Source organism: Parasteatoda tepidariorum, chromosome X1 (assembly GCF_043381705.1).
Source record: "Parasteatoda tepidariorum isolate YZ-2023 chromosome X1, CAS_Ptep_4.0, whole genome shotgun sequence".
NCBI lineage: Eukaryota > Metazoa > Arthropoda > Arachnida > Araneae > Theridiidae > Parasteatoda > Parasteatoda tepidariorum.
The window spans coordinates 71,929,920-71,953,453 of NC_092214.1; the positions used below are offsets into that span (position 1 = coordinate 71,929,920).

The following is a 23,534-nucleotide window of genomic DNA, read 5'->3' on the forward strand; positions in this document are numbered from 1 at the left end:
GAGGACATATGAATACTTTATTTACGTTCATACAATAAAAACAAAGTTTTCTGCTCTTGCACATTGCAGTAGAGGGTAGGGAAGTTAACACCAACATAATCTCTCAGGAAATTTGCTGCTAGACAGAACTAAAAAGGAATTTATGATACGATCAGCTTTCACCGTCAAAATTGATGAGTACTACCCGTGAGAAGAACAGAGCACTAAGTCCATGGAGCACATCTTTTTTAGCTTTACAAAAAAGATGTCAGCACCATATAAGTCTGCAATCTAAGTGAGACATTCCATAGAGTCTATTTAATAAGTTTTCTTTTTTTCTTTGGATTAGTGAAACTTTCTACACGTGATATGTTCCATCAGTTCTGGAAAAAGATACATCAAGGCTGTCCATTCTGTATTATTTTGATTACAATAAACATTTTCATAAAACATTATGTTTAGGATTCAAGAAGAAAAGTTATTTGCATAGATTCTTTTGTAAACGAAACCTAATCTACTTTTATATTCAAAATGTGATTTTTTGCCACAGGCTTACTGCTTTTATACCTTTCCTTTTCACAAGCTAGTCACAAAAATATTTATTCTGCACCTTAAACAACGCAAAGCAGTAGCATGTGTAACAATCTGTAAATAAAATTTTGAAACAAAATAAGTATAATATTGATTTATCCCCCAAATAATTTTGTTTCTAGTTTGTGCATTTCTATACTAAGTTTCTGGACATAAATGAGGTTTTCCCATGTTTTGAATGGAAGCTTTCAAGTTCTCTTCTGTACCATGAACTTGAATCAAACTATGTTCTTCTCAATGTTCTTTAAACATATTTGCAATTTAACTTTTCAGGTTTTTTTTTTATATATATATTTTTGTTATCTAGGATTGATCATAAATTAGTTTTGAGCTCTTCGTCAGCAAGATGATTCAGGGACTACCCAGGGAATGGGCTTTTTTGCTTGAGTTCCACGGTTTGATTGAACCTCGTTAACTCCATTTGAGCCGCTTGAGTTACTACTTCCACTCCCAGGAGGTGGTGCTAAAAAACATAATTTATTATTAAAACATATTTTTAAAATAATGGCACATTTTAAATTTTTTTTGGATAAAATGAAAAAAAATCTTTTCAAGACAACCATTTAAATCACAAAAAGTTTCTGATATATCCATCAGAAAAGGCTTGATAATATAGTTTTTTGATAAACATAATTGAACTAAGAATATTTATAGGTGATGATTGTTTAACAACTTTATATTGGTCACAGCAACTTCTTTAAAATTCAAATATTGAAAAATTATTTTAACATATTATTTGACACACTATAAGCTTTCTGATTTTTTTTTTTTTTGAAATTCCATAGAGGCATTCTACTAACGTTATTACCAATTTTATGAAGTTATTAATGATAGATATTTTGCTTTACATAGCTGATTAAAAATCTTGCAACAGGTGGTCTTGCTATTATTAAAAGCACGTTTTCTTATTTACTACGGAACACAAGTTTAAAGTTCTGGAAAGGTGACTGAGTGGTTAGCGTGCCTGATTGCGAAGGCATTGACGGAGGGTTCAAATCCCGGCATGAATGTTTCTCTGTGTGTTGTCCTCTGTTGTGTGAATGTGACCCACCCTATGAACGGATATGTGTGGCGGGGGTAATGTTGCTCTCCTCCATAACTTAGGTTCACAGGTGCCCACCAGGTAACAATAAAAGAGCAACAGTTACAGCATCTTCTAAGGTGAAGAAAGTTCCGTGCCTGCCATTATTTAAAAAAAAAGTTCTGGATAAAGCATTTAAACTGTGCTCTCAAGAAATCAAATAAATAAATAAATGCTATAATTATTTTACTACTTCGAGGTATTTATCTCAGAAAACATATTTTGTGCATTGAATTATTTTTGATTTACAAATTTTATAAAAATGCGAAAAATTTTATAATTTTTGCAAATAGTTCCTAACTAGAGTTGGATGATATATCATGAAATATCAATATTTTTTAAAACCTCGACAGGAAAAATATGTTATCACCGTATATCGTGAGTATGTTGAATATATAGATCCACAATAAACATTGAAAAATATGAGCACTCAATAAGCACCTAAAATACCGAGAGGCGAAAATACTGTCATTCCATAAATACCAATACTTGAAACTACCGATACTATATTGTGGCTCAATGAGTAATGTCTACTTAGTGGAGGAAGAAAAAAGAAAACCTTTTTCTACAGTGTGTCGCGCTTCAAGGACAGTGGCCACAGAGCTTTGTTTTATTTGGCACTATTTTAGTGTTTTATCTTGGATTTTAGAAATTAATAATAATAAATGTTGATTTTTTTTTTGTTGAAAAATTAACCTTACTCATTAAATTTTTTTTTATAGATCATAGAAAAGCCTCATAAAAATTAACATTTTTCTGGCATGATTATGTCAGAAATTTCGATTTATAAGTTGCAAAAGTATATTAATTTATTTTTTAATTAATTATTGTTTGTTACAAGAATGTATAATTTGTGAAAAGAAAATTATTTGTTTTTTATAGTTTCTCATTAAATGTTATTCTCCCTGAAAAATTAAGAAAAAGGAACTTATAAAAGGAAAATAACTTAAAATCAATAATGTATATTTTGTAGAATGTTGCATACTCGTAAACATTATTGAATGTTTATTTTCAATATTTGGTAGTTGATATTTAAGATTTCTCAATGAGTGAAGAAAAATAGTCATTTTATTTGCATTGCAAAAGATTGATAATTAGGATATATCGTTAGAATTATAAAAGTTTAGAATTTACAAATTATTTGTTAATTATTCTGAAGAAAAGCTTGTTTCAATTTGCTTAAAATATGCTTAAGGATTTAACGTCCCCCATCTGGAATTATGCTAATTATATATAATTTCAGTCACAATTAGCTTAGAACATTAAATCGATTAACAGCTATAAACATTAGGTAAAAATTATATATTTTAGTTCAATATTATTGGGTATAATATAACTAATATTTAGATTTTCAAATTATATTTTTTTTATCTTGTTTTTTTGGATATAGATCAGCAATCAAGATTGACTTAAAAAGTATTAATTTAATGTATAAGAATGTGTGGTTTTACTCATTACAAAAACTATATTTTTTCTCTCTCTTACTTTATATATTTTTAACTTTAATAATTAATCTGTTATCTTTAAAATTATGATTTTCGAAAGTAATTTAGAAAAAAAAAATTTCCCTTCATTTGGACAAGAAAATATTATCAAATATAAAGACAGGTAAATAATATTATTTGAAAACATCGCGATATGTTGTAAAATTTCGATATTTTCTGACAAAATATATCGTGATTTTAAAAACTGCAATATCACCCGCCACTATTCTTTACGTGTAACAGCATACTAGAAGTAAAAGTAACATTAAATGGGGCCAACTATTGAGACTTTAATTCTCAGATTGCAGATTCTTGTGTCTGATATTAAAATGTCGGCACTAATTATTGCGTATGTATTTCCATGTGTGCCCTTTAAACCATAAAAAGTAAGAAATTGTTAATAAAATCTATTAATATGATCAAAAATTACGATTTAAAGTATTTCTTTTCCTTTTTCAGACTGTTGTTCTCTTGAAAGAGCTAAGGGCCAGCTGTATACCCTTCAGATACTAAATACCTAAGCTGACTAGCCTTCATGGGAATTTAAAAAACTGGTAGCTGAAAAATGGTTAAATTTTTTAAAAAGTTTTGAAGGTTTAAAGTTATTTAAAAAGTATTTTTTTCAAAAAGAATAACATTATTTACTATCTCTTATAGAATGTATTGTCCTTATTCTTATTATAGATTTTAATGTGCAGAAGTAATTCATTATATTTCATCTGATAATGATTATGAATCTTTGTTAAAAATGGTCAAATGCCTAAATTTTAAATGGATAGAATTTTTTTTAAAAAAAACTTATTTCTTAATTAATATTTTCCAATTTTTTTTTCAAATTTGTTTGTCATTTAACTGTTATATCATTTAACTGCAATTTTAACTGTTAAAGAAAATGTAAATTTTTATGTCTTTTTATACAAAAAGTTTCAACCATTATAAGGTAAAATCATAAACATTAATGAAAAAATATTAAAAATTATTTTTGCATGAAACTGACCTTGAGTAAGCAGGTTTGATAAAAAGAGGCAACTCTTATTTGCATCAGGCATATAGCTTTAGATATAACTTTTAAACCACAAAAGTAAATAAATAAAAATCAAGGTATCAAATTTTAGGCTTACTTTCTGACTTTTTTTTTTTACTAATGGCAAATTATGAAAGTTTTTCAAATTTTTAAAAGCTACTTTAAGAGTTCATTAATTGTATACAAATGTTCATTATTTCTGGATAAGTTTTATCTAATGCTATATTTGAGTTATAAGCCATTAAAAGTCAGATACCTCGTTTAGCAGGCCAAATTTCTAGCAGATACTTGAAAATTTCAATTGGTTTTCGCAGATCAGCTACTGGAGCTCCAGTTTCTGTATGACACATGACAACAGGGCCAAAACATATTGCCAAACTTTGACTGCTCATTTTGTTGCGGTCACTGTGGCTAGTAACTAGCTTTAAGTGATCCATCAGATACAGCACTGTACACTAAAAAAACAGACTCTATGTGAATAATTTTATTCAGTTGAAATCATACATAGCCTAAACACTACTCTACTGGAGAAATGTTTAAGAAATTGTTCTATACATACAGTTTTTACTAGCAGACAAATAAACAAAGCAACAACAACTATTAGATGTATATTTATTTTCTATTTCTCAAAAATATTTTGACCAATTTATTTAATAGCTTGTCCTTTTAGAAATATTTAGTTTAAGAGGATGCATAATGTTATATACTTTTTGATTTATTATTTTTAAATTAAATAATCTATTAAAGTTTATTAATTTTTTTTACAGTCAAACAAAGTTTCAAACTCGCTACAAAAATTTTTGATTAGCCCAATCGGTTACAGAAATCTGTCAAAAAGGGCAAAAAAATAATAATAAATACATATTTATTGACCAATTTTCAACTGACTGAATTATTGGGAACTTTATTTTCCACTTTGCTGCTATCCCATTCTATATTTTGAGTTTCAAAAACTCAAGCCTGTTGAATGAAGGATACATTTATCAAGAGAAAATACATATTTGTGTATATTTTTCTTAATTTAGTTATTATGTGGAACTAGTTATTTATCATATTCAATATGTTTCTCTGAAATGATTAAGATGGCATTCTAAGTACATAAAATCTGATCATTATATTTATTAGGGTTAATTTTTTATCCTAGTTCACTGTACACTCTATCAAATTTTTATTATTTATCCTGAATCTTAGAGAAATTAATTTTGAATAAAATGAAACTTTTAATGATCAGCTGTGTCAGAAAGATATCTTCTACCTGAAATTTTGAGCTAATTTTCTAAAAGTTTATCTCTTGGTCGAAGAATTAATCTCTTTTCAAATAATAGCATAACATTAGTTTCAGCTAACTGCTTTTAAATATTTGAAAATAAAATATATATATATTTCAGTAATAAAATTTAATTTGGCATTGCTTAATCTTAAAATCTGATTCTTCAAGGAATGTATTTTCCTTTTTTGAAAACTGTTGATTAAAAACTTGTAAGATTAATTTAAAACTGGAGTAAAATGAGAATGATTACATATGGTATATAATCAGAAATATGATTTGCCAAGACGAACACTTACTCTATTGACTTTGGGTAGACAATCTAGGATACTAAACATAAGCTTTGCATTTCCTTCAGGATCTTCAGGTAGACAGACACTGAAGCCATCCACAAGCATATCGAATAAACCTTTGGTGAATAAGGGTTCTGGTAATTCTCTAAGGTAGTCTTTTAGTACACCTAAAAGAAATATTCATTTCATAAATAAAGCAACTTTTTTTTAATTTTATATTAATTTATTTTATTTAGGGTTTTGCTGTTCTCGAATGTGATTAATTTGAGATTTATGATGCAGATTTTAGCTGTCTGAAAATGCTAATCTTTGTTTCAAAATATTTTTGTCGTACAGTTTAGCTGTATATTAATTCCTTAAAACTCGGATGGTTTGTTACACATGAACATGCATGTGCATTATAACTGTCAAATAGTTATTTTGTTTGCATTTATCAACCTATCTTCATACCAAATTTTACGTTGCTTGGTCCTCTAGTACAAAACAGTTAATGACAGTCTTTGATTACGGTTTTTGTTTTTTTCTTAATTATTAATATGCTCTTCTAAGTGTGTAGGGTTTTATAATATATTTTTTGACAAAAATTCAATAAAAAAGAAACAAGGACAAAGGTTACAGAGCGTCTTATCTTATTCTTATCCATACAGTATCTTATTCCACAACAAATAACGGCACCATAAAATGGTATCAGCTCAAGAGTTTAACGAGAAAAATTTTTTCCACTTAATCTTAACATATGCACATTTTACAACATTGTAAAAAATCGTACCCTCAATTGAACCTACATTAGTTAAATATGTGTTGTTTAAGTTATAGCCAATTGGTAGAATCTTGAAAGGGTTGTCTGCGAGCACGAGCTTTGAGAAAATTTATTTCATCTTACTCTTGTGTCAATCCAAAAAATATCAAAATTATCCTTATAGTAAAATCTTAAGATTAAAGACAATATTATGGTGAGGTTATGTTTATTAAAAGAGAACATCTTACTGTTAAAGCGAAGGACGGATTAAGTATGAAGAATCATTCTCTTACGTGATTTCCGATTTGATGATTGATTAAAGTATGACGACGAACGGAACTGAGACAGGCCCTTAATATATCAAAATGTTCATATTTTACACTGTTTTGCATCTTTAATTTAAACTGCATTTTATCATAAAATGGATCTACGATTAATACCTAAAAAAAAGAGTGGTCTAATTGCAGTCAGAGTGTACTAAAGACGATGCTATCAATAACTTATTTTTAGAGCTGAAACTTAGAGTAGAAAAAAGCAAAGGATCTTAAACAAACAAACCTCTTATCAATTTTTTTATCTAACTAATTTTTATGATATAAAACTAACTGCAAACTTAAACTAAAAACGTAATTTTTAATTTATTTAAAATATTTGTATTACTAATAATTCATAAATCTATTTTTACTCATAATTATATCAGTAGGGATCATTTTTATTGACGCTAACATAAGTAGCATTTCTGCACCAAGAAAATGACATTGATTAAAATTCAAATCGTTTGTTAAATCCGTGTACCTTCGATAACATTTTGAAGCTAACGAGGGAGGTGACCCCAAAGAACGACCATTTTACTGTGGAACTGAGTGGACGCTTCCGAGAGGTTTCACTGTGTAACAACCCGGTAGGATGATAAGTAATTTTTGCAAGGGCTCTAGAGTCGGCCGGGTATTTAATTCAATTTCCATCATGTATTCGGATTAGGCTAGTTTTTTAGATCCGGGATATCTGTAGTTCAGTATTACAGGAATTTGTATTTCTCTACCTCTATGTGAGATCGAGACTGGAGACCTAGATTTGAGTGGTTTAATCAATTGATGCGACCGAAGAACAAATGCTCATTCGAATACTATTTTTTATATCTTATGTGATAGGATCCCGAGTACTTCAATTATGTCGAAATTAGTTCTTTCTTGCTGACTAACTCTGAATTACACTACTTTACTAGTCAAGAAGAGTCACGGCGTCTGTGGAGACAAGTTTGCTTTACTATGTTCTTTTGTTTTTAATCAATCCTTATTTTTTGGTCATTACATCCCCCCCCCCTTGAGTACGGCCTTGATCACATGAAAATTACATGCATGTGATCTTAAATTTTCATATAAAATAGAAATGTATGCTATTTTTTCACTGAAATTCCAGTTTTTCTCATAGAGTTAACAAGTGTATCGGGTCTTACGTTACTAGTAGGGTAAGATCGAGTGATTTGACTTTATCTAGAAATTTTTTTTTTACAGAAAAAGTACATCTATGATTTTTTAGGAGTGATATATTGTATGCAATTAAAAAATGAATGTCTTGATTAAATCCGACAGTTTCCAGGTCGAACAGTTCAGCTTCAACAGGCACTCGAATTTTAGCCTATCCATTCTTATCCCACTTCCCCCTGTGTATAACACTGTAACTCTTTTTTAATGTTTTCCTCATTGTGCGTTTACAAGTAAAAAATTTTTGAGAAATTATCGTTTTGAGGTAGGTCATTTTATATATTACCTTACGGCTTGATTTTTAAATGTTTTTTTTTTTTTTTTTTAATAAAACTTTTCAAAAATTGTCACAATCAAAAAATTGAATGGAGCAGAAAAACCTATTAAAAATTCAGAGGGAAATTGGTTAAAATCCTATAATAAAGAAATTTAGCTGTTTCATTATAGCAACTGTTAATATCGCAAGGTTACGTACGTATATTTTACACGTGCTTAATTGAGAACCAAGATCTTTTTGTAGTTATTGCTCAGCGTTGATCTCTCTAACAACTGTAAAATGCGAATAATATTACAGTGGTGTTCATTTTGCATTAAATTATCTCATAACTGTCGAATGCGAATAAGTTAACAGTGACGTCTACAGAGAAATAAAAACAAACAACTTTGTTAAGGCATAATTAGAATAAATTAGCTAATGAATAAAAATAGAAAATTAGTTGCATGATTTAACAATAAATAAACCCTTGGCATTTGTAAAAGTTTTACGCATTTGCTTTAAATATTGAATTAAGATATAAGCTCATTATTATAAGACTTGCGAACCAAATAAAGTTATGAAAGAAAATTATGGAAAATAGAGTTTCAGTTAAATATTTGATAGGAAAAATATTTTATTAAACTATCGTTTTAAAAGGTTCGGTTGTTCAGATAAAAAGTTGACTTCATACATTTTTATTACCATACAACTGTATGTTTTATAGATAACGCTACGATTACCCATAAATAAAATTTTATGAAAATATAATTTATAAATACGCAAAAATGATTGCTATATGTGGAATTTAACAAGTAGTGCTTCAATTTTATAAATATTATTGATTTTTTAATCAAAATTTAAATTTAATCTTTAGAATTTGAATTATTTAACATCGGCTTCGAATTTGACTGAATAACAAGACAAATTACTTAATCTTTTGACGCAGAATTTTTATTAAAATTTTTTTCATTATTTTGTATTAGTTTGGGACAGAATAAGTGAAAAATGTTATATTTAGCATTTTAATAATTTATGGCTATGAAATGCAGCATGATACACCGGTGTCCTTTTCTGTGTTAAAAGTAAAATCTTCAAAACACGACTCACTTCCAAACAATTATTTTTCAATTTTGCAGTTTAGATCTAAGAGAAACAATTATTCATCATTGAAATTACTTTAATTTTCAAAATCAATTATTGGTAAGTTTTTTCTAACTACTTGTTTTGGATTTTATATTTCAGTACAAATATAATTCCGATAAACTAACAGGTTTCTTTAGTAACTTTTAATCTGTTTTTTATCCTTAAAGAATACAAAAATATATGTTTACTTATAATTAGAGCGTCAGAAAAAAATATTTAAAAGGGACACCGGTGTCCCTTTTGCGTCAGAGTTAACAGTGTATTTTCTATATTTTTCTTTTCACAAGCTTCTTTCCTTTCTAACGAACTCAACCTTTTATGGGGTGTAAGCAGGAAAATTTAAATGCTTAATTATTGATATTTAATTTCTACTCTGAAGTATCTTTTGAAACTTGTAAAATACTGAGTTTTCGTCCAATTTGAGAAATGAAGCGCGTGATATTTTAGAATCTCAATGGAATTTTTTCCCCAAAATTATACAAATCATTTCTGCAATCAATATTTCTAGAAAGGTTCTTTAGTATAGTACTTTAGACTGTATTTAAATTTTTGAAAAATGTCTTGGTTTGTTCGCAATTTACGAAAAAAAATTTTTTTTTCAGCTTCACTCAAATCAGATTTTCATCAACTAAGTTCCACTCCTCCAATGTGCTAATTAATTATTACTAACTATAATATAGAATCGCAGACTCGAAAACTTACTTTCTCTTTGTAAATATACCTTTTTTGTTGTTGTTGACGGATTTGACTGCAAAATTAGGAGAATGAGCAGCAAGCTAGAAAATATAGTTCAATTGTTTAATCAGGAGAGCGGTCAAAAGTTAATATTCGTTAATGTCAAGTTTTGGCGTATTTCGCCATCGCTTTGGAAATTTTCAAGCGAGTCGAAAATTTGTTGCATACAATTATACATTTAGTTTATCCAAAGATAATTTAATTTAAAAAGTAATTTTTAATTATTATTTTAAATAGTAAGGTTCGAAAAATTATGAACTTTTCGGTATATACGAATTTTTACATTACTTTAAACTGTGTAATTTTCAGTGAGAAAATTGGACGAATAGTTTATGAGAAATAGAATTTTAAAAATGAGGCTTTTCTAAAATTTTGTATCTCATAAACTCTTCCATAGACTTCACTCAAATTTTGTCTTTTAAAATTACATACTTTAAGCTGATATTAAATTTATGTTACATACAATTCAAAATTTTTTCGTCTATTAATGAAATATATTAATTATAAAGAGTTAAAAATTATTTTTTGTTTGGAGTTATTTTCGGATAAACGAATTTCATAATTGTGTACCAGATTGTTTAAATTCGTCTTACAAGTTCCCGAACTATAGCGACCTATGCAAAAAGTAAAATTAACATTAAGGGGTTCAAAATTCTGACCGCTCTCTTGACAATACGAGCACGACATCTCCTATGTCAAAAATCCGTATTCGTCGGAAAAAAAGCATATCTATTCTACGAAAGTACGTTTTTATGTCTGATAACGTAACTTAAAATATCATCTGCACTACTTAATTAGCATATTTATGGTTAGGCCCTCAAACCACTAAGATTGTCATTTATTTTGTTAAAATTTAATCATTTGAACAAAAGTTATTCGGGGTAATATATATAATTATATGCATTGAGCACTGTACATATAGTATTGATTAACCTATCAAAAACTATTTAACTCAAAATTTTATTGCTGTAATTTTTTTTGTTTAAATATCTATAAAATTTCTTAAAGTTATCAAGCACTACTTTTCCCAATCTAATAAAATGATATCTCTATTTATCAACTTTTAAAGTATATTGTGATCTGTTATTATAAATTGTAATTAAAAGTTGGTTAAGCATGGAGTTAACGAAAATGGAAAATAGGGTACTGGGAGAAGGTATCTGGTTTTTACAATTTGTAATAATCCAAAACTTTTCTTCGAACGTATCTTAAATTGCATTTTAATAATTGTTTAAAAATAATATAAGTACTTAAAAAAAGTTGGTTATTTGAAAACAAATAAATGAAATTTATAATATACAATCTGAGAATTTCTAGCATAAATTTTAAATGCAGTTGGGATACAAAATGCCATAAATTTTTCATTTGCTTGGCGCATACTAAAAAGAAGCTGTGACTTAGATTTTGGTAGATTTTATTACATTTAGTTTTTGATGCTTTCAATCCATCCTTTGTTCTGATCTGTCTTGATATTCAGAATCTAATAACGTTAGTGTTTTTTTTTCTTACTTAAGATTGATTTGCGATGATCATAATTTTAACCTGATCATTTGAATATTAATTTTCTATCCCTAATTACCTCAATTTTTTTTTAATTTTTTGCTGTGATATTTCAAACTTAAATTGCTCACTTAAACGGGAAGCTTGCTATTTGCCCTAAACAATAGCGAAAGGGGCGTGATTTTTCTGCAAACATTCAGCACCTATATATCATTCTTTTCTAATATATTCGTGTACAGAAAAATAGGATAAAATTTCTGGACATTTTATTATTTCATATTTATTCTATATTTCAAACTTAAATTTCTCACTTTAAAGAGAAGCTTCCAATTTACCTTAAAAATGAACAAAAGATGCGGGATTTTTCTGCAAGCAACCAGCAACTATACATCATTCTTTTCTAACATATCCATGTACAGAAGAATGGCTAATATAGGATAAAATTTCTGGACATTTTATTATTTTATATTTATTCTATATTTCAAACTTAAATTTCTCACTTTAAAGAGAAACTTGAAATTTGCCTTAAAAATGAACAAAAGGCGCGTGATTTGTTTTACAAACAACCAGCAATTTATACTATTCTTTTCTAGCATATCCGTGTACGGAAAAATGGTTAAAATAGGATAAAATTTCTGGAGATTTTATTAAAAATATAAATGACTAGAAAATATTACTTTTGTGAGAAGCCAGATGATTTTTTAAAAAAATATCATTTCAAGGATTGCGTTAACTTCTTTGAACTGAAAAAAAAGTTAACACTTCTAAATCCTTGTACTTATTATAAATAATGGTCATAATTTAAGAAAACTACAACTCGGCGTAGAGTATTTAAACTTCTACTAAATGGTAGGGAAAACTTTTAGAGAAGCTATAAAAATAATAAATAACTCAAATTAAAAGCTAGCTGCAAAATTCGCGTAGCGCCAAGATTTTAGAAAAATATGTAGAGCTTCGAATTAAGCAAATGGCTTTCCATCATTCGTGGTTGGTTTACTTCAGTAAATTAGTATTCAGCGATGCATGATGATTTATTTAAAGAGTTCTTTAAAGTTTTCGAGACGTAGGGTTGAAACATTTTTATGGAACAAAATATTTAGATTTTGTGTAGCATTCACATTTTGAGTGTTAAGCTGGTAAATTTTTTATTCTCACTATTGTATATTGTTCTTGCAATCTTTTTGTAGCACTTCGATCACTGTATACACAACTGACATTTTTTAAAACCTACAGTTTACTACTTTTTTCTGTTGAATATTAGGATCAGTTCTAGGAATTTGGTTATACAGAGAATACCAAAATTCACTAAAGTACTTATATTTATAGAAAATACGTTTTTTTTTTCTTCACTTAATTAGTTTTTTATTAATTCATAAAGTGTACAGTTTAAAGTGGGTTGTGCAGCATATCGGAAAATTAGGGTGATGGAAGACGTACAACTTAGTCAAAATATTTAATGACCAATTTGCTTAAATGAAGCTGAATTTCTTTAGTACACGGGATTCAATTTAATCTTTCAAAGCGTGGGTGACGTCAGTTTGTTGACATAAACCTTAGGTATTCTGTGTTTTTTTGATACGTTCAAAGAAGGAAGGGGAGTATTTTTCGGCTCATCCATTATTCTTAATATTCTTTAGTTTTTTTAAGGCACTTAAACCATTATTTCGAGCCGCAATGGCACAGTGATTAAAGTACTGAGCTATTTAGAGGACCTGGGGTTGTGTCAACGATGTTGGTTTAAGTCCACATAGCTTCAAATCGATTGGTAACAGATTTGAATGAAAGTAAAGGCGGCCGGCCCGCAATGCTGATGGTATTTATCATGTCGTTGGCCACAAAATTGTGAAACCTTAACCCGCATGACCTCCTTGGCCGTCCCTTCTTAAGTGTTTAAACACTGTTTCAGATGCAAATATTTCTGTGCAAGTAATATTGGAATTTTCTTTTATTATCGACTGTTAACGGTTCTAAATGGACTTTATAAATTGAAACTTAACAGAAATACGTTGAAAAGAATAAAAGGAGGAAAGAATATTCATATCACATTGCATTACATTGCCTTTTTTTAAGTAATATATGAAAAACGAAATAAAAATTATTTTGCTGTTGTCATGCCAACACACATTTTTCAAACATTGATGTATATGACATTAAATTCAAAAATATTCATCTATAATTTTAAAAATATGAAGAAAAAAATATTTTACAAATAATAATCAATATTTCGGTTATAGTGATTGCAGTTATTTTAGGTATTTCATGAATTTGAAGCTTCAGTAAAAAAAAAGGTTTTAATTCTTATCTGTTTATCTTTTCTCTCTTTTTTAACTGTAATCTTGATCATATTTATTTGATTTCCGGCAGTTAACTGCATGTTAGTCTATTTTTATCACAGTATTTATATTTTGAATAACTATTGCTTTATATATGACTTTGTTTTCTTTCATTTTATGTATTTTTAGGTGTTATTGTCTTATATTATTACCTTTTAATTTTTTAGCTTTTGAAAAAGCATGAAAAAATCTTTTTCTGAATTAAAAAGGCAACTGATGACTATCCCTTTCGTTTCTTGTCTGTACTTTTCATTATATCATGTGGGTGGTCATATATATATATNATAGATAGATATATATATATATATATATATATATATATATAATTCGCGATTCATGACCCTTTTCCAGTCATCTACTGTCCAATCCTTATGCTCCTTTTTCAAACTGGGGACGTCTGCTTTTGTCCAAGGCTGACAGCAGAGGCTTTCGAACAGGTCGTCGGCCTCCATAGCCAATACAGTGTACAATAATGTGCGGCCCACAGTTCATTCAGTTCCGACGCTTCGAGCATCCTACAATCATCTCATTCAGTTCGACGCTTCATACAATCATCCCGAGTTCAAACTTAGTTAAGTCTCGTCATCCATATTTCCGCGGCAGTGCAATTGGTGGTTGCTTTGCATTCCCCTTTTTGTAGCTATCTCGCCCTATAGTGGCAACACTGTGACCCAATAGCTCATTTTGTACGGTCATAATAATTTAGTAACACTCGGTGCATAGATATATACACACATAAAAGGTGCAATTGAGATTACCTGTCTCAAAGAATTGACGCATGGTATGCACAAAAATGTGGTCACCTCTGGTTCAATAGCTATTGGACACGCTTACCACTTATTCTTTTAATAATCCAATTTGGCCAATGTTCCACTTAGTCTTGCCTAACAATCACAAATCTCGACATTTTTTTTAAATTTCTTAAAAAATACTAAATGACTTTCTCTGTAACTCATAGCATCAATACTTCTCAATGAGAATTAGTACTGTGGGATTTAAAGAACCAATAATTTTTAATGGAATCAAACGTTTCTTAAAACTTAAGATTTCCAATCGAAGACTAGATCAATTTTACGCATACCACTTTTAACAAAGTAATATGAAATATGATTTTTACTTCATTTTAATATATTCAATATTATAATAAATGTAGAATTGAAAAATAATTAAATTGAAATGAATTCTTTGAACTCTTTCTTACTTCAGGATTTCAGATAACCTTTCGTTTAACGTTTTATTTTTCTACAAACGCTACTTTTTTTGCAAATTTAAACTTACACTTAGGGAGGAATTTTTCTTTCACGACAAACGGCATAAAAGCATAACTAAAAATGATTCAGTTTAAGAAATAAATAAAAGATTGTAAGTAAAAAAGATTTGATTGAAATCGCTCACGAAAATTAAAGAATACTAAAAATTTTTGCTAAAAAAATAATGAATTTCGATTTAAAAAAATCACGAATTGAACTAGTTTTAATACCAAAATCTCAAATAATAGGAGATTTATTTCCATGTTTTGAAAACGACGTGCAGTTTTTTACCCTTAGATACCCCAGATACTTAGATACCCCTATACCCCAGATACTAAGGACAACTCTATCTATTAATAAAATTCTTTTCAAACCGTAAGTATTGGGCAAAACGATAAAAACGCAGCAAGAGTCCTTTATAAAGACCATATACTATAACAGACGGAATTTTTATTGTGAGCTTGTTGTTATAAGCAAGCACATATTTTTGTGGTCAACAAAACACGTTGATATATGGTCAAAAGAAAAGGCTCATTCTTTTGAAATATGTAGCAAGATTCTTAAAACTTGCAAAAGTTTTCTGTTTGGAAGAATAATGCTTATGGTCGCTCACACTTCTACCTCAAAACGTGAAAGTAAATTGATGTTCGTTTCTTCTTTTTCTGTAATAGTATAAGGAATGAATAAATAAGTCTACCATTTCGTATGTCTCATTAAAACAGGAGAAAAATGTATTTTTTAAAAATAAAAGTCGTGGCAATAGCGTGGAATCTAGTAATTTTCAGCTCGTTATAAAGAACAATTTTTGCATTAACATTAGGATTTTACAGTCAAAGACTCGGAAACTGGTCGTTATAGCGGACTTCTTGTAATATTCCGCATTCGTTACAACTGTAGAAGTGTTACCGAAAAAAAGAAACAATTAAGTTTAATAAGTTCGGGGTAAAATCTCGAGTTGCGACAAAATTTTGCCCAATAGTAAAAAAAAATATGTCGTTAATCGGTTTTATTTTTGAGCAATAAATATTTTTTACATGAGCATATTCCTAAAAATATTTTTAAAATAAATATTTTTTATGCTAATAACAAGACTAACTACGTTTTAAGTTAATAGTATCTGCGTAAAATCTAGCGTGGAAAAAATAAGTCATTTAATAATTTTTTTAGCAATAAATAATTTTTACGAGAGCAAAAATATGAAAATACAACAAAATATATATCTTTATTACCAATAACAAAATACCGATAGCATTTAATGGTATCTGGTCAAAATTTCGCTCAGTCTAGCATAGAAAAAATATGTCATTCATCAATCATATTTTCAGCAATATATAATTTTTACATGAGCGAAAATATAAAAGTACTATAAAAATAGATATCTTTCATTACCAAAAACAAGATTACGTCTAATGGTATATGGGCAAAATATCGATCTGGCAATTTTGCGTTCAAGTGATTGTCAAGATTTATAAACTACTATAACTAAATATATTTAAAAACTATTGAATTTTTCAAAGGAAATTCTTTAAACGTAAGGTTGAATAAACAAAATTTGTTTTAAAATATTTAAAAACTAATAGTAGCATCATTATTTCATTTTATAACCGGCTTTGAACAGTCGATCCAATTCTGAGTTAACGACTATCAATGTTCAATTCCGTAGCCGTGTAATTTTTCTCCCAACCCAGAAGACCAGGAATCTCCTGCATCAAACATTGGGACAAACTAGCCTTGGAGGACTTTTTGATGGAGCTGACCCACATTTGCGTTACATAAAGAGGAAAAAAAAGAAAAAAAAACGAAAATCTCCCACGGTTAGCCCATAGGCAAGGGGTTATTTTACGTAAGTGCTGTGGTTGGTGCGAGCCTGGTTTGGAATTCATATCGACCAGACATCGCTTGGATTCAAACCTGGGTCAGCTTATTGAGAGGCGAGCGCTCTTTCTCCTGAGCCACTGCGGCTCGGGCTCTATTATTTAACTATTTTTCTGTGAAAAAATTGCTCTAAGGAACATAAAACTAATATTTTAAGAAAGTTGGGCAAGGGTATTCTTATTCATAATCAGTCTAGCACTGAGGATATTCTACGTCAGCTGTGTGGTCGGGAGCATGGCTCTAGCATCATTATTTGTCACTTGCACAATTTAAAAGATAAAATAGTGTTGATATAATTTTTTCTAATGAAAAGTCTAAACTGTTATACATTTTATAGGCATGTATCGTTTAAGGTTTTGAATCCATATTTTTTCTGCTTCAAATTTGCCTGCAAGAAACTGTTTAATTCTTATTGTCGCATGTAACATTTCTACGTGTATTCTCGATCACTTATAATAAACAAATATATATTAAAAATCTACAAATAAATATAAAAAAGACACAATTGCCGGAATCGGCTTTATTTGAAAAGGTATTAGGTATTGGTATGCTTTACGAACAGCTATAAATTAAGGTCTGGCGAAAAATTGTCCTTGGAGTTGTTGGACTTGTTTCGCCGAAGATGCCGAGCCACCTGAGGGTTTTTTGATCACTGAGGGATAATATCTGTTATACATATAAGTGTTTTAAGATATTGTCAAAGATTCAATAAAAAAAAAATCTCAAATCTCGTTTTTCTATCTTAGGGGTTGTGTATAAATGATATCACATTTTTGAGAGGTGGGAGGGGAGATAGATGCCAAGAACTGTGACATCACATATTTTGGCTAAAATTACAACATTTCAAATCAACCTATAAAATGTTTGATATAATTAGCTTTTTTCCTTCATATTTTTCATCAAAATAAATAAAATCATCTTACCCTTATTCTTGTTATGCCTACTAATGCCATTAAATCGCATAGTTAAAGTTTGAAAATAAAATTTAAAATATGATCTACTACAGCGGTTCCCAATTTTTCTCGGCTATGGAACCAAAAATTATCAACCCTTGTGATGGAACCCCGAGCCCGAGACTTGATGAATAAATTTCATTAATAATTGTTAACAAATTAATGAACAAAAGACTATTAAATATTTTGAAAATAAGTAATAAACTTAATTTCATTAATTTGAAAACATTTAGTGAATTATATAAGGGACATTTTTTCATCATAATGAGTATCAGTCTTAAGATTTGGTTATATGTCTGATATTTGAATTCACACGTCTGAAGCGGCATTTATAGTTTAGTGCTTAATTTTATTTTAGTGTATGCATAAACTCATAATGAATGAGCTAAAATATGGTTTCCATTAAAATAGAAGCGAAAATGAAAGAAAATAAACGCTGGAAATGGTTATCAGAGTAACATACCTCTTCACTGTTGAATTTGGATGTTTTTATTCGATGAGAAAAACTAATAGAATTTTTTATAAATGCATATATCCTTTTCCTATTTCAATCATTATATAGTTGTTAAAAAACATTGTTTTGAAATATCTTTCTTTACAAGCATTGAAATTAAAAAATTTCATAAAATAACGGAAATATTAAATTTAATAATGGATTATTAATTTGGTTTTAACTCAATTACAGGTTTTAAAAATCTTAAATGGTTAAAAAATGTTTCCTAACTCTCGAAACCTCTATGACCCTTTCATGGAATCCTGGGGCTTTATTAAACACCATTTGGGAACCACCGCTCTATTACACGTGCTTTGTTTCAGAACTGCTAGCTATGTTTATGTAACGTAGCGTGACAAGGAAGGGTATGGGGAAGTGATACTTAAGGGCAAAGAGGAGTAGGTCAAAAATATTGAAAATAAGTGTGACATCATTTAAGAACTGTCCTTTTTACGAAAAACTCAGGGAGCTACACTGGTGTTCAAAATTCAGAGAATTTTCATATTTTGTTGAATTTTCTAAAATTAACTGAGTGAAATATAATACTACTGCTTCGAAACAAGGATGTAAACCTTGTGCGTCGAATACGCAAGCGTATACGTGTGTGTGGGTGGAACTAGTAGAGGAATGAACTTAGCGCGCACGACAAAATTTGCATTTTTTGCTGATTTACTTGGTGGTTTTTGCAGCAATCTTAACCGATTCTTTTAATTTCAAGCAGCAAAAATTAGTAGCCATCTACGTTTTGTTGAAATAAGGTGGCGAATTGTGGGACGACGTGAAGCAGGCCGTTCTGAAATCCAGATATATAGAGAATTCAATTTAACGTCCAGCGTTGGATGTAATTTATGGAAACAATTTACTGTTTAAGATTTCCAGATCTGTCGAGCCGAAGACCACACAGAGTACATCTAGTCGCCCATTTTCTGAAAAATGAAGATATTTGCCGGATGGATTGGCCATCCAAATCTCCAAACAGCAACCCTCTATAGAGCATGTCTGGAACGCTGTGGGGAGGACAATTACAGCAAGTAACTCTGAGAACCATCTAGTGTCTGAAAATAGAATTACTGAGCGAGTGGTAACAAACTTATAGAAATTCATAAACTGCCTTATTTTCAATATTAAATTGAAATCACGGCCTGAGGCCTATATATCTGTGCGAGGGGGCCATACCCCCCATTAAATCCTTTTTTATTCAATTCTTTAATCACTTTTTGATATCAAGCTACTCTGATGAGTCACGTACGGTCAAGCGTGTGTATTACAACTGTTCGATGCTTATTATTTTTGTATTATATCAACATAAGTTCATGCCAAATTTTATTAAAATATGTCCTGTAGTTTAGCGGATAATCGACCAAATATAAAAACTCTCTTTATTTTGAACACCAGTTTATATGAAACAGCAGATAAATTGCTTATTGATAAATAAAAGCAAAATACGTTTAAGTAAAAATTAATTACTTACTGGTAATAACATTTATATCAGGTACATGATCTATAGATAGATCAACTAGAAGAGAATTTCTTTCGAAAGCATCTCGAAGAGTTTTTTTCCGAACAGCGGATCCACATAGTCTATAAATGCCTACAATGTCCAAGCCCCTCTTTTCAACTTCTTCTGCACATCGTTTTACAATTAATGGTACAGAAAATCCAGAATTTTCTCGAATCACCAATGATTCCAAATCAACGCCAAACACACCATTCGGTACTTGGGATGGCAGTCTTTGAAATGTTTGCCTAGGATCTCTGTACCTTAATTTAAGATATAAAGTGCCACGGGGTTCCATTTTCAGTGCCAGGCTATGGGATGGAGACTCACGTAGGATGGTTAATAAATGAACAGAACCTTTATAACAAAGTTTGTGTCGTAGTTGCGGATCCCAACTGTACAGAAGAAAAGCAATTTCTATGTTGTCTACAAGTTCCAACTCGAATACTTCATCCCAATCAAAACTGTGTTCTCCTGTTCTTACGACAGTTCTTGCTTTGTGCACTCTATCGCATTCAATCACACAGTATAAATCACGAAAATGATCGCTATGGCTAGTTGATCTTAAACCTCGCCCAGCTAGTAGATGAACCCAGAGTAATCCACTGAATCCATCTCCACCTAGTACTGTTTCAGAATCTTTCTCTGGACGATATTTGAGGAATTCGCGGGGATTTAGAGTAAGAAGATGTAATCGTTCTTCTGATGCTTTCACTGGTGTAGGATTTGGAATTTGTCTGAGGTATTCTAAAATGTAAGGATGACCTAGGAGAGTTTGATGATTTGGTGGTTGATGAGATATTCTTCCAAGCTCGGATGCCAAATCTGTTGCTGACCTTAGCATCGGTCTTCGAGTGTATAATGTAGATACAGACGTAGGGAGCCCCATTCCCCTCAGCTCTTCCTAAAATTAAAAATATTCATGTACATTTACATTAAATAAATAGATACAATGCACTTTTTATATAATGCACAGCAATTTTACAATAATCTCTCTCTCTCTATATATATATATAATCACCTCAATGTAGGAATTCGGAATGATTTATGGTGGTCCAACATAAGAATATCAACTTGATTTGATGGTTTGTTCATGTTAAACCATCAGAAATTTCCATCGTAGTTTCCTAAATTCAAATGTTGGAGCGATCATGAACCTCGAATTTGGATTAATTTATGATGGGCCAACATAAAAAAAATTTTTTTTTTGATATTTTATTCCTGAAAACCAACAAGAATTCTCATTAAACCATCATGGAAATGTATAGATAGAACCCTCATGGACTATCACGAATCATCGTCGATTGTTTGTCCATGGAAATCAAAGTTTTCTTGATGATTAGCCATTATAATGTATTAAAGTAGCATTTTTCATCATGGGATGATGGAAGTTTGCTGGCATATCGAAAACCATGAACGCATTATGGTAAATATTGGATGATGAAGACCATCATGAATCTCACTGAAACCAACATAAACCATCAATATTATTTGATGAGACCATCAAGAATTTTGACGTGGGTATACAAGGGTATTCTCACTTGTATATAACTGTTCTACACCAAAAAACAGAGTTCATAATAGGGAAGCGCCCCTTGCGTCGTTTGACGACATTTCCGAGCATGTTTTTCTTAGCAATTTCAATACTGATGGTGCGCAGAAACTTATCGCAACATTTAGGTGACCCCCCCCCCTTATATATATAACATTTTTAAACTTGAACATTTCAACAAAAATAAATTAAAAATGTCATATTAAAACTGTTGCTTGAAAAGAGAAACAGATTTCGGAATCGAAATCAGTGATAAGTATCTATTATATTATCTAATATCGGATTAAAAATATTTCGTGCAAAAAAAAAAAAAAAATTCCCCAGTGTTGTCTGTCTTTTTCACGCATACTAATGAAAATAAAGTGTTAAATGTCTCAGTTTAACTTAAAATTAATTTTAGAATAATATAATGAAAAGATAATTTAGTTCAAAAAATTCGATTGATTTTAGAGTTGTTTTTGTTCTCAAAGTTAATGAAATCTGAACAGGGATGACAAATTTCGTTCGCAATGGAAAAAACCGCAGAAAAAAAATCGCCCTAGAAGAAATAGGTTTCTTCCTATTCAAATGGCAGAAATGGAAAAAAACCTCTTTTTTGGTAAAGAAATGTCAAATTTTAAAACAATTTTTTAAACAGCCTATTATTGCAGTCTATTTTAAATGATAGTATTAATTTCTAAGACATTTTAATATATCATTTTTAAATATGTGAAAACTTAATAGCAATTGGAAGGAAAAATAAATTTAGGGAATTTCTTATGAAATTAAAATAACTATTCCACTACTTTATGTAAATAAGTATAGTAAAACCTTATTTTATAATTATGTAAGGAACTGTTGAAATATCGAAATAAAATTTTATTAATACAACTAAATGATCAAATCTTATAGTGAACATAAATTCTAATTACAAGAAGTTGAGTGTAGGATACAAATAGCATACTAATTTTGATAATCAAACACTGTTAAATATAAATACTTAAAAAAAAAAAACTAGCATTGATATTTGCACATTCGCGATATTATTATTTTTGAAACTATGTTTTAAACAATATTATGAATTCTACATTTCTTGTAAGAAATGGTATTAAAATAGTATATTGTAACAATACATTATAAAATATCGTTATTTCAAAATTAGAAAAAATATTGATATTACACGGTGTACAGTGGGAGTACATTTTAAAGATTTTATTTCAAGATTTAAAAAAACGTCGATATTATATACATTTTGAAAAATCGTGATTACAAAATTAAAATAAATATATTTCTTATGACCTATCGTTGGAATATATTTTAAAATATTGTTTCCGTAAATTAAAATTAAATTTCAATGTTTCCTGATATGTCGTGAAAATTTGTTTTAAAATAGAAAGATACCGATATATCGCGAGAATACATTTAAAAATATCGTTATTGTGAAATTAGAAAAAGTACTTTCACGATACATCGTGATAAATTATTTCCATACATCGTTCCTGAAAAATTAAAAGTAATTCAAATATCAATCTTTCACGTTGCATCACCCTATTAACATTGCCAAAAAATTAACATTGCCGAAAATAGAAATAAATGTATTTACATAGATCTTATAACGTAGTTTACACGCTGGGAATTTTCCTTCATTCAAGTTTCCCCACTAGTTTACTACGATTGTAGTGAATACCTATTTACAGAAACAAAATATAAAACAGACGCCATCTTTAATTTTAGGATAAATTTTTGATTTTCATTTTCTCGTTTATTTCCTCACTGTTCGTAACAAAATTTTGATAAAAAAAAGTATCATTCGATTGTACTATACCTTCCAAAAATGATGGAAAATAAAGGAGTTTTAGGAGAAATAGCACTTGTTAACTTCAAGAAAATGTTTGAATTTTTTTAACATAAAGCAATGAAATAATGCTGTTTGTAATTTTGGATAGATAATTTAATACAGCAAATTTGTCTGTTTTTAAAATTTATTTTTACTGCTAAGCTGATTTGAATAATGCTGAAAAATTT

The 23,534-nt window shown here is 29.4% G+C and overlaps 1 protein-coding gene across 1 annotated transcript in view; it reads right to left on the reverse strand.

The window, feature by feature from the left end:
• The window catches only part of LOC107453838 (rho GTPase-activating protein 100F), a 97,907-nt gene continuing 74,373 nt past the window's right edge, over window positions 1–23,534 (reverse strand). Inside the window, exons 9-12 of the mRNA XM_016070801.3 lie at window positions 19,952–20,882; window positions 5,726–5,886; window positions 4,416–4,614; window positions 1–1,033 (exon numbers count right to left, since the gene is read on the reverse strand). Coding sequence (XP_015926287.1) covers window positions 909–1,033; window positions 4,416–4,614; window positions 5,726–5,886; window positions 19,952–20,882 — 1,416 coding nt within the window. The 3' untranslated portion in view covers window positions 1–908. The remainder of the gene's footprint in view (window positions 1,034–4,415; window positions 4,615–5,725; window positions 5,887–19,951; window positions 20,883–23,534) is intronic.